The sequence below is a fragment of the Myotis daubentonii genome, chromosome 4 (genome assembly GCF_963259705.1).
Source record: "Myotis daubentonii chromosome 4, mMyoDau2.1, whole genome shotgun sequence".
Lineage (NCBI taxonomy): Eukaryota > Metazoa > Chordata > Mammalia > Chiroptera > Vespertilionidae > Myotis > Myotis daubentonii.
Genome location: NC_081843.1, coordinates 45035226 through 45050915, shown reverse-complemented (window position 1 = coordinate 45050915; position 15690 = coordinate 45035226). Strand labels below are relative to the sequence as shown.

Sequence of the window (15690 nt, the reverse complement as noted above, 5' to 3'; positions counted from 1 at the left end):
CAGTGGTTGAGCATCGACCTATGAACCAGGAGGTCACGTTTTGATTCCCAGTCAGGGCACATGCTTGACTTGTGGGCTCAATCCCCAATGTGGGCATACAGGAGGCAGCCAATCAATGATCTCTCTCATCATTGATGTTTCTATTTCTCTCTCCCTCTCTCTTCCTCTCTGAAATCAATAAAAATATATATATATTTTTAAAGTGACCTGTATAGCCCTAGCTGGTTTGGCGCAGCAGATAGAGTGTCCGCCTGCGGACTCAAGGGTTCCAGGTTCAATTCCGGTCAAGGGCATGTACCTGGGTTGTGGGCACATCCCCAGTAGGGGGCGTGCAAGAGGCAGCTGAATTGATGTTTCTCTCTCATCAATGTTTCTGACTCTCTATCCCTCTCCCTTCCTCTCTGTAAAAAAATCAATAAAATATATTTTTTTAAAAAGTGACCTGTATAGACCCAGTCTCAGCCCTGCCTCTCTTCTTACTGGTGAATCCTTTCTGTAGCCCCTCTCATGTTACCCCCATGTTGACCTCATGAACCTGGGGACAGTAAAGGAGTTCAGTCCTTCAATTTTCACTTTCTATTGTTGGGCCACACACATGAAATTGCCACACCTCCTGTGTATAGTATCTGTAAAGCCAGCATTTAGGACTTCTAAATAGATGCTGCACAATCTAAAACAATGTGGCCTTATTCACAAAAAGTATTTGGAAAAGAGACAAAGGGGGACTTCATAATTTTCAGTGCTTCATCACATAATTGACTCATTCCATTATAGCTACTACCCTGTTAATTAGATGGCGTTATCCCCACTTTACAGGTGTGCAAACAGAAACTCAGAAAGGGTAAATGACTTGCCTGCTTTTAGAAGGAAAATGAGAGAAGAATAAGTAGGGAAAACACCTCCTAACGCAAATGAGGTAGTACTTACTAGGCTATGGTGATCAGACCCAGGTCAGCCAAACTGAGCAGTGTTATTCTGCAGGCTCCTGACAGCTTCGGATCAGAAGGGTTAGTTAGAGTCCTGACCAAACTTTTAATTAAAAAATAAAGGTTTGTAGTTTCATGTACCTGAATAAATAGAAGCTATTGAACTTATAGTTTGAAGCATTGAATATCAGCAGTGGAATGACTTTAATTTGAAGCTGTGATCTAAGCATTTGAACAGAGTGCTTTGAGCTGCCTATGCTAGAATCATGGCCAGTTCAAACTCTGGAAATCTCCCAATATAACTAGCACTCTTTGAGTTATTCTTCTGCAAAATAAAGAACTTGAATTTTACATGAGTAGTTTAATAGAGTGAGAAAGTCTGGATATCAGAGACAGGAGGCCGAGACTGCATTTGCTGTAGTCTAAAGGACATTCTTATTAGTCTTGTGACATTGAACAAATCCTATCACCTCCCTTTCTTTAATTACATGTCTGCAAAATGGGTAGGACGACCCAAGGCAGCTAATTGGAATGTCTGAATGAAACCTATACAGGCATCATTGCTAAATATTATAAAAGAAAAATCATAAGTCATAAATTCTTTAGATAATAATTTCAGACCTGGTTTTGAGAGTGTGTGTGCTTAATCACCTATTCAAAACTTTTTTAGCAAGGAAGATTTCTTAGGAGGGAAACAAGAGCAAACAAGAAAGCCTCGGAGACCACTGCATCCCAGGTGCATTGTTGCCCCATGTGGGTGCTCACCTCAGGTGTCAGCACTTCTTCTGTTCCCTCAGAATCCTCTACTCACACTCCGAGCACTAGTGAGCAAGGAGGATATATTGAAGATGTCACTAAGGAGAGGGTTACCCACAACAAACTGCAAACTCCCAGGCAGGGCCCGGCAGCAGCTTTCTCCCCTCTTCCTTCTCCACACTCACTCTCATGTTCTTCCTTGATTCAGAGCAGTTCTGTCCCATTCCCCCGTGCCCCCAAAGACCCCAACCTATTCCCAGTACTCAGCAATGCATAAGCTGAAGAGCTCTTGAGGCACAGGGCGTGGCCTCCTGGGAAGGTGCTTAAGTGACCTCCACTGTCATTGGTGGCCCCCAGGGGCTGTGGAGAGATACCCATTGAGTCCCTCCTCTCTTTGGAAGGTTAAATGCAGCAGAGCGTCCAAGGAGGGTGAGAAGGGTGCACACCCTGCCACCCCAACCATGTGAGACTGAAAACATCTTTCACGTGTAAGGAGAGAGACTGAAAACCAGCTTTACATATAGATCATGGAAGTCTTCAAAGCCTTTCAAAGGTATAGACATAATAGAAGACAAGTTGAGGGAAGCCTCAAAGTCAAATAGAAGAAAGCTACTTTTGATACCAAGTATAACCAGCCTCACCTCCCCCCTGCCCCAACCTACAATCTTATACGTACAGATTCAAAATCTTATCAGCAGGATAGAAATAAAAACGTTGAGGAAATGACTCTTTTTGTGGCCTGGGGTTCTTATGACCTAGAAGCTGTAGGTATCTAACTAATTTTCAGAGCTGTTTAGTATTTTTCACTGCAGAGATCGTACAATGTTCTTGATGTGAGCAGAGGATATCATTCCTCCTAGATAAACTGCACCTTCTCCTCCCAGCCTTGCTGGCCTTCTCATTTGTCTAACAACTTACTGACCTCCCCCATTCTTTTTTTTTTTTTTAAAATCCTTCCCTGAGGATATGTTTATTGATTTGAGAGAGAGAGAAACATTCATGTGAAAGAGAAACATCGATCAGTTGCCTCCCATAAGCACCCTGATCCCCTGTTCTTAATAGACATCTGGGCAGTTATAAGCAAAAGGCCCAAAAGCCCAGACTTTTTTAAAAAAAATTTAACAGCTTTTTGAGGTATAATTTAAGAGGAGATTTTTCTGCTGCTCTGTGCTGAAGTTCAGTTTAAATGTGGTATGAATAAACCTTCCTTAGAACCAAGGTGACATGGAAGATTGAGTTCTTTAATTCTGTGGTCAAAATTATAGCAGTAAGGTACGTATCAGTGGGGCCCCTTTTCCTGTGACACATGTAAATATTTGATTATGACTGACTGAAAAAATCATCAGAATCTTAGCCAGCATTTTAACTCTCCCATCTTGACACAGAAGGTAGGAGATTCATAATTAAAATGGGTAGGAGTTCAACTTAGTATTTAAATGCAGTTTGATATTAAATGAGAAGTGTTGCTAACTTGGTTGTTATTTTTTAATCAGGTTGTCTATAATATATTGTTGGTATGACTCGCAAGCATTTTCCAAGCCACACAAAGTGATGTTGGAGTATTTCTTAAACATATAAGAGCGAACAGGCTCCACCTACAGGAGATAACAAATCATTGTTATATTCTAAAGCATTATTCACTAGGGAGCTAATCCCCTTTTGAATAAATGCAGAGCAAGCCCTAGCCGATTTGGCTCAGTGGATAGAGCATCGGCCTGTGGAGTGAAGGGTCCCAGGTTTGATTCCTGGCCAAGGGTATGTACCTCGGTTGCAGGTTTGATCCCCAGCCCTGGTTGGGACATATACGGGAGGTAACCAATCGATGTGCCTCTCTCACATCGATGTTTCTCTCTCTCTGTCTCTCCCCCTCCCTTCCACTCTCTCTAAAAACAAATCAATGGAAAAATATTCTCAGGCGAGAATTAACAACAACAACAACAAACAACAAAACGCAGAGCAAAATCAAGAGGAAGTGACTGACCTAGTGTGTATGTGCAAGTCCCAGACAATCAGCGGCCTTTTGTCTTCATTTCGCAGGGTGGGGGCATGGGGCAATGTAGTGCCCAGGGAACACAGAGGGCTTTGAGGTTGTACAGGTGAATGAGGAGCATCCTTATCCACATACTTAAAAAAAAAAAAAAAAGCTGAGCATTCCTTGCACGTCAGCTAGATCAGGACATTAAGTTCCTCTCCAGGTTTCCTGAGGATCATGGTGAATGTTCAAAGATCACCCGAGCTGCTGAAATGACTCTAAATTGAATTTCAAGGCTGACTTGGCAACGTTTGAACTGTTCACTCAGCAGTTGTTCTCCTTGGCTAACCTGAGCTGGGCTGAAGGTCTTTTGGGGAACCCCATGGAAAAACAAGTAGGACATTAAGGACATGTATTTTGACACACCTTATGTGGTTTGTACATCATTAGACTTGCAAAATGACATTTAATAAACAATTCTTATGGAGGCACTTGCTGAAAGAAGAGGTTGAAAGTGAGTACTGCCTGTGGTGGATGGGGCCTGGAATTTGGGTTGCCTGACTTTGCATAATCATCACCTTGAAAAGGTGTTGCGCCTTCCTCCAATTATAGATGACCGGGAGCTATCTTTCCTGTGCAGTGTGCAGTCCTGATGAGATCCTGCAGGGCTCCGGTGGGGGTGGGGCGGGGGGACACCTGGGCTGCTGTGGTGGAGGGCAAAGACAGATGGTGGTGGTGGGCTCCCAGAATGTCCTTTCCCCAGACAGGACAGGCAAGGTCGCTTCTGACTAGTGAGGAGCGTTTCTTTGGATTTAGAATGACCCTCTTGTCTCTTCCATGTCTGAGGTTGCTGGGTGGAGGACACACCTGAGCAGCTCCTGCCGCAGGATTAGCAGAGGGACCTCGCAGGAGCTGCGACTTCAGGGGACGCAGCTTGTTACCCTTTTGGTGGTGAGGTCCGTTTCCGGGAGGCCCTGCAGTACTGATAGTTTCCAGATGTTTCTCCTCTTGTCTCCTCTCTGACTGGCTGTGTCTTCCTCTCATCATCCTTCCCTGTCAGAGATATTGAGATAAAATCCTGCTTGGGTCTTAGGCATGTTAGAATCACTCAGCAGTTGGAAGTGATTTCATATCTAGGCCTTATATTGACATTTATAATAGCCTTCGCTGCTTGTGAGTAGCATAAATACTCCTTTTCTGTTCAAATCCAATATTGAAATAAAACCCAAGAGCATCTTTTACAAAAATTTACTTTAAATGGTGTGATAATTTGTAATAATCTGTGTGGTACCTTGTGGTTTTCAAATCACTTGTTGTTTATATTACCTTATTCAACACCAAACATAAATCTGTGAAGTAAATAATACTGTTTTTATCCCCATTTTCCAGATGAGAAAAGGAAGGCTCAGAGAGGTTCATTAATATGACCAAAGTCATACAAATAAGAAATGGCAGAACTACATTTTAATTCAGACTTTTAAAATCCATATATTTTGTAAATTGTTTTTATTAAGTTTATCATAGTGCCTTTCCTGTTGCCCCTACCCTCCCCCCCCCCCCAAATAAAAATGGGAAATGAGGGAGGAAAGCAGCTGGAAGTGAACTTACTAAAAGAATATAACTTCTCTCACATTTTTCTCATCGCTCTGTATATCTCTCCATAAGACAGGTATATCGATGGCCGGCCTTGTCCCCACCTCTCCGAAGTAAAAACCAAGGCTTTACTAAGCTAAAATGCCTTCTTCTCAGCCAATTGTAGGAGCCTGTGGAGCAGCCCAGGGGGCAGAATTGCGATCCGTTCTCAGGGCTCTTGGCCTCTTTATTCTAACAGCATTTCAAACGCTTGGATACACCCCCACCCCTCCCCCTCCCCCCACCCCCGACCCCCCACCCGCCTTTGGCATTTTGAAGGGATTTATCCAGGATTGTTCTGAGAAGCTGGGGAGGGAAAGGCTGTTCTCTCTGAGGATGGATGACCCTTGGGTGACTGCAGAGCACCTGGGCTGGGCTTTGAGTAGGACGCTCGCCCAGTTACACTGAGTGAGCTGCTGGGTCTGCTGTCCCCGCGCAAGGTACGGGGTGGAGGCCGGCCGTCCCCACTCTCTTCCCAGTCCCTCCTCTTAGGCTTGTGAAGCAGGTCCTTCCATGTGGACCCAGATCCACGTTACTTTCCTGCAGAAGCAACGTGCTAAACCGGGCAGCTTTAAAATCTGCAATTTGAGGGCGGATAAGACCCCAGGACAAGGAGAGCTAAATGGGCATCGAAAAATGTCACCCAACGATTCAGAAACGTTTCCTGGACTGCTGATGCATTTACTATTGTGCAGCGCGCCTTTTTTTTTTTTTTTTTAACTTCACTGAACATGTATTTCGCAGGCCTAGCCTGTCTCAGTTTCCTCTGCCGACCGCACCCCTCTGCCCTGCCTCTCAGCGAGCCAGGCTGAGGCCCGGCCTGCTCCCCACCTGCCTGCGCCCCTCGCCCTGCGCCCCTGCCCGCGGGCCGCCAGGGCGCCTCCGCCCCGGGACGGGCTGGGGCGAGCGCCCGGGGGCGGACTCCTGCCGCCCAGCTGAGCCGCGATTCGTCACTCGTACAGAACTTTCCCCCTTAAAATCCCCGCTCCCTAACCAGCCCTCCCTCCCCGGGGAGGTTTTGATTTTAGTGGCTTTCCTTCCTTTTATTTTGCGTCGTGTTGGGGGTTGGCATCGAAGCGAACTTGCGGCCGGTCCGAGTGCCGCTTCAGAGGTGGCCGCCCTGCCGCGGTGACCCGGGCACCATGCACTCCGAAGCGGAGGAAGCCAAGGAAGGTATGATTCTGATTTCTCGGGGGCCGGCCAAGTCTGGCGCAGGAATGTGGAGGGAGGGCGCCTAGGGGAGCAGATGGGAGCCGGCGGGAGCGGTGGGTACTCTGTTCCTTTCCCTGCGCCTTCCCGGCCCTGCCCTGTTAGAGCTGCCTGTGCCTAAGGCTGTGCCCTCCCCATCCAGCCGCCTGCAGAGCGGATGGGAGGAAGAGCGGGACCCAGCTCCCAGGCAGCCCGCTGAAGGCTGCCTTGTAGATTTCTCTGGAAACGGAGCGGGCCCGGTATTGCCTCCAAGAATGCACAATGTGCTCGGAAAAGCACCGCCTGCATCAGGACAGCCCCTGGCCCGTCCCCTGGAAGAGCCCTCCAAGTCGAGGGTCTCTTGAAAAGGGTTTCAGAACTTAGAAACGCCCTGTGTTCCAGGCTAAAAGGGGAAGCTGAGGGAGGGGGAGAAGTGAAAGCTCTTTATTCGGGGAATCGGGTGGTTTTTTCCCCCCTTGCTGCCTTTTTCAGCAGCGAGTTCATTCTGTTGGGGGCCGAAGGGGCTGAGAGATATGACTGGAGCCTTGTGCAGCGCGAAACTGAGGAGAGTCTGTCTGTTTCTAACTTTGCCAAAGCCAAGGGTTTCATTTACTCCTAACAGAGAACGGGTGACAAGGCTGGACAAGCTCCAACCAAAACACAATTATACGCTCATGTTAGTTCGGGGAGTTTATTTGTGTGTGAGTGTTTGTATGCTTTGTTTCCTGAAACTTTATGTCTACAAAAGTCCTCTTGTACGCGGGGGTGGGAGTGGGGATGGCTGGGGGAAATGAGCGTGAGGGCGCAGAATGTTCAAGATTGTGAAATTCCTTTTCTTTGCAAGTCGCCTCTTGGCCAACTGGTACATGTTAAGTCAATCACAGCAGCTCCGGGAGCCCGAGAAGCCGAAGGAGAGCCCTTGGAAGTTGTCCTCTCCGGTCTCTTACTGGTTCTACCAAAGTAAAAGTTCCGTGTTTCGTAATGTCTCTGCAGGCCGACGTTTTACCTTCTTATGCCATGGAGGGAAGCAGTCCATTAAAAAGAGACTTGTTTAATAGAAATGCGGGGCTGGTGCGAATGAAAATGACAGCAAGGAGCACTGCTTTTGAGGTTGATGTGGAGCTTGGGGGATTACCGTTTCCTTGCTGTGACCTGCGTCCTGATGGAGCTGTGTGCTGATGGGTACTTCTCTTTTCTGTCTCATAGCAGCAGTCTCTACTAAGGCAAACGTAGTTGAAGGAAGGCGAAGAGGAAATGGGCTGAGAGAATCCAATGGTGAACTTCTGTCTCAATGACAAGTAGCATTTAAGCCGGTATTTTCTCCCTGGCATGTTTTTCCTTTCTTTTGAGTAAAAAGGGAGAGGGGAGAAAGTAGAAAGACAGTATCCCGAAGTACCTTACATATTTCTCTGGCGGTGCCCACATTCTTTCCTCCTGCCCAGCTCTCTGGTTGTAACCCTGAAAGTGAGTGTAAAGAGGTCCCTGATGGCCCCCCTTCTCACCTCACCTCCACGTGTCATCATTTTCATTCCACAGATCTGCGGCAAATTATCTGGCTTCCATGCTACTTACAGAAAGCCCAGAATGTTTCTTGTAAAAGAATATGAGGTGCTAGAATTTTAAATTGATGGCAGTTAGGGTAGAATATGGAATAACTCTTGAGGGAGATTGATCACATACTTTATTAACAGATGGAATTATTACAGCTTCTGCCAGGAGGTAAAGGGTGAGTGTGTGTGCGTGTGTGTGTGTGAGTGTGAGTGTGTGTGTGTGTGTGTGTGTGCGCGCGCGCACGCGCGCGCTTTCATGTGTCCCAGGCAGCTCTCGAAAGGCTGGTTATTGGCTGGGATCTAGACCCACCACCGAGATGTCTATGAAAGGAGCTATGCTGTGTAGATAATATCTCACTTCTCTATCTTTATTACTCCTTTCCCCTCTCCTTAGCTTTTTCTCCCTCTCCTGTGGACTTCTGTATCCCATGCAGTGTGACATCACCATAAGCTCTTCACAATGTCTTCATTGCAAGAAGATTGTCTTCAGATGCTTCATGCCTTCGTGCTGTAATGGGAGATACTTTTAAGTCATTATTCTGAACCGAGGGGCAAAACTAGTATACTTTGTTTGGGGAAGAATCTGAAAAAAATACCAAGTCAGATTCAGAGGTCCTTGGAGGCCAAGATATTTGTGAATGTAGTAGCAATGACTGGGGATATTGTTAAGCCATCGTAGCTTAGAATGTACTTGATCCCATGCCAGGAGTGTTGAACTTTCATCCTGAGTCTATAGCCACCTCTTAAAGAATTGATTTAATTTTGCCTGCTTACAAATAATTATGTAATTGTGCTTGAGTATTAAACAGAGAAAAATAATTCAGGCCTCACTTTAGTGAAAGCTTAATACATTTAAGATATTCAGACATACAATGATAAGAAAGCAAGAGATATGAAGGAAACCCCCACTTTATTAAAAAGGGGAAGCCATTAAAAGGAAAGATACAAACAGTATCCATCCAACAGATGAGGGCTTCCTGAGGAGATAGGTTGATGGCCATGTTTTTGGCATTTAGTTGCTTTCTGCTGAGTAAATTACTTAGATAGTTGGAAAAATGAATGAAAGTTAAGATCTCTGAGTGTCTTTCTGGTGCTAAGCATCCAGGGATCCAGGGCTCCTTCGCTCTGGTTTTGAAGCTTTGGTACCAGAAAGTGAGGATGCCGTTGTTAAGGAGGGGTAGCCTTGAGAGGACTTGGAAAAGAGTAAGCGTTGAGCTGTGAGTGCGCTCGGCTCCTCCTCCATTGCCCATAATAGCATTTCCCACCACCACCTCATCCAGTCATGCATGCCTCACCAGGCCTGCTATTTCACAAAGAAAACAGTAGCCATTAGACAACTCCCTCAACTTCCTGCTTCCAGACCCACAGGCTCACCTCCACCCACACCCACCCTCCTGATGTCTGTGGAACAGGTGTGTGTCATTCTCACTGCAGAAGGCCACTCCTTCCACCTCAGGCTCCTCACCACACCAGTCTGCTGCATGTCTTCCCTGGCTCCTTCACTTCTGTGTGTAAACGTGCTCAACCTCCCTACTTCAGGGTGTCAGCACTTGCTGTTCTTTCTGCCTGAAATATACTTCTCTCCACCTGACCCTTTTTCGTGATCATTCCCTGGTTGGAGGCTTTTCCTGAATCTCCAACCTAAATTAGGATCCCTTATTGTCCTTTCTCGGAGCACCTATTCTTTTCCTCAACATCACTCATCACATTGTTTAGCATCTCTTCTCTAAACCATAAGCCCTTAAGGGCAAAACCATGTCTGTTGTATTCTTCATTGTATATCCAAGACATATCCAATAAGAGGTGATCATTCAATCTATATATATAAAAGGCTAATATGCTAAGTGTCTGACCATCCAAGTAATGACGTCATGTAGCAACGCCCAGTATCCTTTCCCTAGCAACTAGCCTCCTTGCAGTTTCTTCAGCCCAGGAACATGACTTGCTTCATAGCCAGGTGGAAACATTTCACACTGTAACCAAATGTCTGTGAAGTGTTTTCCCGTGCCTATCTCATTTGATCCTCACAGAAGTCCTAGAGTAGGTAGATAGGAGACTTGGTGGAATCGTATTTTCTTTTAATTAGCCTGAAAACTGAGATTTAGAAACTTGACCAGACTGAAAAGAAGTAAGAAATGGTGGACCTTGAAAATGACTTTAGGTTTTGTCACTGCACAGAATATAGTCAAGCACTGCTGCAGTTAAATATTTTACCCTTTGTTCTCCCTGCATTATCTACAATAATAATTTGCTTTGTGTTGATGTTTACTGCTCTGTTGCTGACAATTACCTAAAAGAGAACTTGGGGTGCTTCACTGGGCTGGAAAAAGTTTAGCTACATCAGAAAGCATGTCTACTTAAGCAAGTTTATTCTATATCTATAAAAGGCCAAGTTGACTCGTGCGTGCGTGATACTATAAAGCTCTCTCTGGTGCCAGTCACACTTGTGTGTGTTTTGATCTGTCATTGCCGATTTTGAATTTGGTTGACACTTCTATTATAAAGATAGGGCAAATAGTGACATTAAAATATTTCTTCTAATTCATTTCCTTTCCCACTAGTATTTTATAAAATGAATGAATGACCTTCATTTAAAAAAGGTAATACTCAATATTTTGTTCATTTTTAGACATTCCTCTCTCCTTTAAAATGAACCCTCTAAAAAGAAAGAAGCTTTTGCATGTGTTCTACTTTTTCACTCTTGTTCATCCTTCAACCCATTGAAGTCTATCTTTTTTCTACCATTCCACTGAAATCACCAATATCACCAGTGACTTCCCAGGTGCTAAAATCACCAATGATCAGCATTCACATTTCTGTCCTGGTCTTATACTTGATCTTTTTTTGCAGCATTGGACACTAGGAGGCCAATGTCTCTGCAACCCTCAACTCCTTCCTTGGTTCCTATGACACAACACTCTCCTGATTTCCCTTCCCTTTTCCAGCTGTTGATTTCTAATCTCCTCGCTCTCCAGCCTGGACTCTTCCCAGAGCCACCTGTACACCCAGCAGCTGGTAAGCACGATGCTTTGAATGTCATGTAATCACCTCAAATTCAGTATGTGCAAACTGAGCCCATCATTTCCTACTCTCCATAAATCTGGTCCTCCCTTTGTATTTTCACTGATCATTGCTCTCTTTGGCTTCCAGATTACACATCTGCAAGTTGTCCTTGATACTGTCCTTTATCCTCAGATTCTTCCTGACTCTTCAACCTCCTCATTATTTGTTGAACGTACCTCCCCCATCTCTGCTTTGGTTCTCGCCCTCAGCATTTGTACCCTGATGGTGATGATAACCACCTCTGTCATCAGGACTCTTGGATACAAGAAATGGAAGTTGATTCCTGCTATCATAAGCAGGAGAAATTTACTCAGAGTGTATTGGGTAGTTCACACATCCACAGAAAGGTTGTTCACACATCCTCTGAAAATACATCAGGAGATGCAGCGAGGACATACCCTAGAATTGCCTGGTAAGGAACTCACCATGGCCTTTTCCTCCTCTGTATTTTTCAGTTCTGTCACTGCTGGGACTTTGGATGTGGCCGAAATTTGGTCATCCTGAACATTCAAAAATCCCAGGCATAAACCATCTGATTCATCAATGCTAGATTGTGTACCTACCCCTTGCTGCCCATGGGAGAAGGAACTTCTGGTTCCAGCTTTTGTAGTGGGAGAGAGGCCTGATTCCTACCAACACTTGCAAAATGAGGGTTTCTCAGAAAAAGGGAGGGAGTCAGACTGGATCACCAAAACAACAACAAATATTGACCACAGCACCGAACTGCTCCGTCCAACCCTAGTGTTGCCCTTTTACTTACTTCCTTGTTCCCTCAACAAATGCTGTTTCCTTTGTTGGGATCACTCTCTTGCTGCTCCTCAGGGGGGTCTTGTGGCCACCTGGACCCCTTTTGGAGTAGGTGCTCTTTCAGAGAGTTCCCCCAACCCCCTCCACTCCCCTCAGTTGCACCACATTTCATTTGTTATAGTTATTAGTTTTCTTTACCTTTGCCTCTATTTCATCATGAGCTTTTTGACAGCAAGATTTGTATTATTTTTTCTGAATCTCTGGTGCTTGACCTAGGGCCTCTCAAATAGGAGGGCCTAATAAAGCATTAGCAAATTAATTAATTTATTTAAAAGATCATATGATCTGATGAAACTTTTAGAGTAATAAGTCATCTGACCTCACTTTATAGGAATAGTGCCTTTCAAACCTAGAGGACAAGCCCATTTAGAGTGTCCCCACTATAATACAGTCAATGGCAGAGAGAAAACAAGCATGCACCTTTGATCTCTGGGGTCAGGGGCCAGAGTGGCTTGCTGGCATCTCCAATTGCCTTGAAGACTGAAGAAACAATTGTGAAACCAAAATGTATTTAGCTCTTCCATATGCCAGACGTGGTGCTAAGGATCTGATTGTGTGTATTATCTCATTTAATACTTACATAATAACCCTTTGTGTTAATTATACATAACAATTAAGAAAACTGAGGTTCAGCCCTAACTGGTTTGGTTCAGTGGATGGAGCGTCGGCCTGCGGACTGAAGGGTCCCAGGTTCGATTCTGGTCAAGGGCATGTACCTTGGTTGTGGGCACATCCCCAGTAGGGGGTGTGCAAGAGGTAGCTGATGGGTGTTTCTCTCTCATCGATGTTTCTAACTCTCTATCCCTCTCCCTTCCTCTCTTTAAAAAAATCAATAAAATATATTTAAAAGAAAAGAAAACTGAGGTTCAGAGAGGTTAAAAACAGGGCCTAAAACTACAAAGCTGAGAACGTGGAATCAGGATTAGAACAAAGGCTGACTGAACATAAAGCCTGAGCTGCTCCTGTGATGTCCAGAAGCTGCCCTCCCCTCCTCGGGTAGCTTGGCACTCAGGAGGATGCTCTCTGTGGCCCAGTTTGAGAAGCCAGGAGTAGAGAGACCAGGTGTCGGAGGGGAAAGAGAATAGCCCGACCCTGCCTCTTTCTCTACTGCTCAGGGCACAGACAGGGAGTCTGGAGTGCACCCTTCAGACCAAGGAGCCCAGCAGGACTGGCTAGGAGGTGCCTGGAGCCCACTGCAGAGAGGGACCAGAGCACCTGTGGGACCAGAGGGGCCTCACTTCCTGGGGCAGTGGCCAGCTTGAGACAGAGAGTGTAGACTTCCCTGGTCACTGGTGTGAAACAAGGTTCAATTAATGTGTGTGTTACTTTATCACAACTGGGTGACTTTGCAGCACCCACGGAGTTTCCAGCTTCTTTAAAATCTGGAAGGCATATACGTCTACCAGTGCATGATTCTCAGCACAGTTGTGTTCCACTCAGTTGATTCATCCTGTCTCCTAATAATACAGTAATTGGCGGGGACTATGAACAGGCCTTTGCACTCTCAATTGTAGCCCCACTCAGTTCACCATCTTTTAACAGGCTGCTCTGTTCTCAGTGCTTCTGCAGAAGTTTCTCTGGGCTCCAGGTTACCTTGAGTCCGTCCCACCAGAGTCTGCCGTAACTGGGTCCCCAATTCCCTCGTGGGTTTTCCGGAAGCCCGTTTTGATCAATCAGCTTGCCGTTCAAATGACTAAGGTCAATCAAGTGCCAGGATAGAGGTATGCCTGAAGGTTACCCCCCAAGCCCATTGTGCCAACAGGCTGGCTTGCAGAACCTTCCAGGGACCTCATGCTCAGCATCCCCCAACCTGCTAGGGCTTATGGCTCTTCAGGGGGCACAGAAGGTACAGACTTCCACTAGAAAGAGTGGGACCAACACCAGGCAGGATATCATAGAGAAGTTCAGTCGTTCCATGGTGGTGACTTATGAATATCCTCTTCAGTCATCGAACACCCCAGTGGTTTTGTAGAAGCTGCCATACCATGTGGTGTCCTCACTGTTTTAACCTCACATGGGGTGGCAGCTTCTATAATAGCACCACTGCTAAGCATCACTGTACCAGTCTCCTCCCCTTCCCCAGCCCTTGTGTTGCAGAGGGAATGGAGAGGACAGCAGGTGACGCAGTGGTTCGGCTCCGAGGAAATGCATGGCACTTGGTGCTGCTGACCTTGATGTCATGTATACTATAAAGGGTGCAGCCTAGCTCGAGACACTGGACTCCTGTGTGATTATGTTTCCTTTTATGAGGTCATTAGGCTTGGAGTGAGGTGTGCTGATAGGCGCTAAAAGTGGACAATCCAGTTAGAGATGTGTGCCCTGCTGTCTCCTCAACAGTGGGTGTCAGGAGTAAGCTGGTATTGCCTGACACCCCAGCTCTGTAAGCTTATGTATATTTGGGCCTTCTCTTCCTCACTTCTGAAGTTTTCATCAGATTGAATATGCATCACACCTTTCTTGTCACCTAATTAGGATGCCAGGAAACAGTCAGGGATAATGTGGATGATTAAATTCCCTGCTCCTGGCTGTTTACCAGGAAGTAGCCAAAAAATGGGCGGGCGGGTGAAAGAGAAAGCAGTAGGGCCAGAAAACCTCAGGACCCAGTTCATTTCAGAATAATGTGGGGTCGCTCAGTTTGCTACAACCATCCGTCAACATTTCCATCAGTGAAAAAGATGGTAACCGCTTCAGAAACAGTGAGGTCGGCATAGTGTACACCTCTCTTCATATAGTGGAGTGTGCCTAAAACATAGCATTGACTGACTTATTTTTAAAAAATCAAATCAGTATGTGTATCTGTAATATTTAAGGAAGATGTGCAGTGAGAAGACTTTTATAATTAAAATGACTCTCTAACAACACAAGTGGAATCACCATGTATAGAGTTCAGAGCAGTGTTGCAGATCTCTTGTCTAACCTCATTACTTTAGAGCACTGGTTCTCAACCTTCCTAATGCCACAACCCTTTAATACAGTTCCTCATGTTGTGGTGACCCCCAATTTCATTGTTACAAATTGAACATAATTAAAGCATAGTGATTAATCGCAAAAACAATATGTAATTATATATGTGTTTTCCGATGGTCTTAGGCGACCCCTGTGAAAGGGTCATTCGACCCCCAAAGGGTTGCGACCCACAGGTTGAGAACCGCTGCTTTAGCGAAAAGGAGCTGAGGCCCAGAGAAGTGGTGTCTAGCCCCTTTCTAACCCGCTTGTGCCCATTTGGCAAACAAGAAATTTAGCAAATGTAGGTCTTGGCATCCTGGATTTTTGTGTGCAATCTTGAAGCAGGACAGATCTGCTTGTATAGACATTTCTCACTGCCTTCTGGGGGAACTTTAATGGAATGGTTGACACTTGGAGATTTCCCATTTCACTTCTCCTGCGTGTACCTGAGGAGAGTAAAAGATGAAGCATTGTGAAATCAACTTCAGCTCTGCACATAGAGCCAGTGAGATCCCTGGTTTTGAAAGTGGTAGACAGAGTGAGAGGCAATTACACAGTGAGCTCACTTGTTTTCATTCCTTTGGGAGCATCATTCAGGAAAATTAGCCTTTGAGGGTGCTGGCTGGGCAGGGGCTGTCTTGCTGGGTGAGAAGGTGTGCGTGTGTGGGGGTGGGAAGGGAGTCAGCATTCAGACACCGGACATGCCGTTGCAGGAGCAGATGGATGTCACACACACACACACACACACACACACACACACACGCAGCACCTCAGGCCTGGTGTGTTCTGGGAATCAAATCGCATTCTCTTTCAGGAAATGGCTGTGGGGCTGCAGCCCACTGCTCCCCTA

The 15690-nt window shown here is 45.8% G+C and overlaps 1 protein-coding gene across 6 annotated transcripts in view; it reads left to right on the top strand.

The window, feature by feature from the left end:
• TNFAIP8 (TNF alpha induced protein 8) overlaps positions 1-15690 on the top strand; it is a 116331-nt gene that overhangs the window by 69806 nt on the left and 30835 nt on the right. The window contains exon 1 of one of the 6 annotated variants that reach the window (XM_059693808.1): positions 4022-4168. The exons of 3 other annotated variants lie outside the window; for them this stretch is intronic. In XM_059693808.1, the coding sequence (XP_059549791.1) occupies positions 4114-4168 (55 nt within the window). In that variant the 5' untranslated portion in view covers positions 4022-4113. Of the gene's footprint in view, positions 1-4021; positions 4169-6007; positions 6460-11112; positions 11500-15690 lie in introns of those variants that run through there. 2 more of the 6 variants (XM_059693809.1, XM_059693807.1) reach the window with 2 other exon arrangements.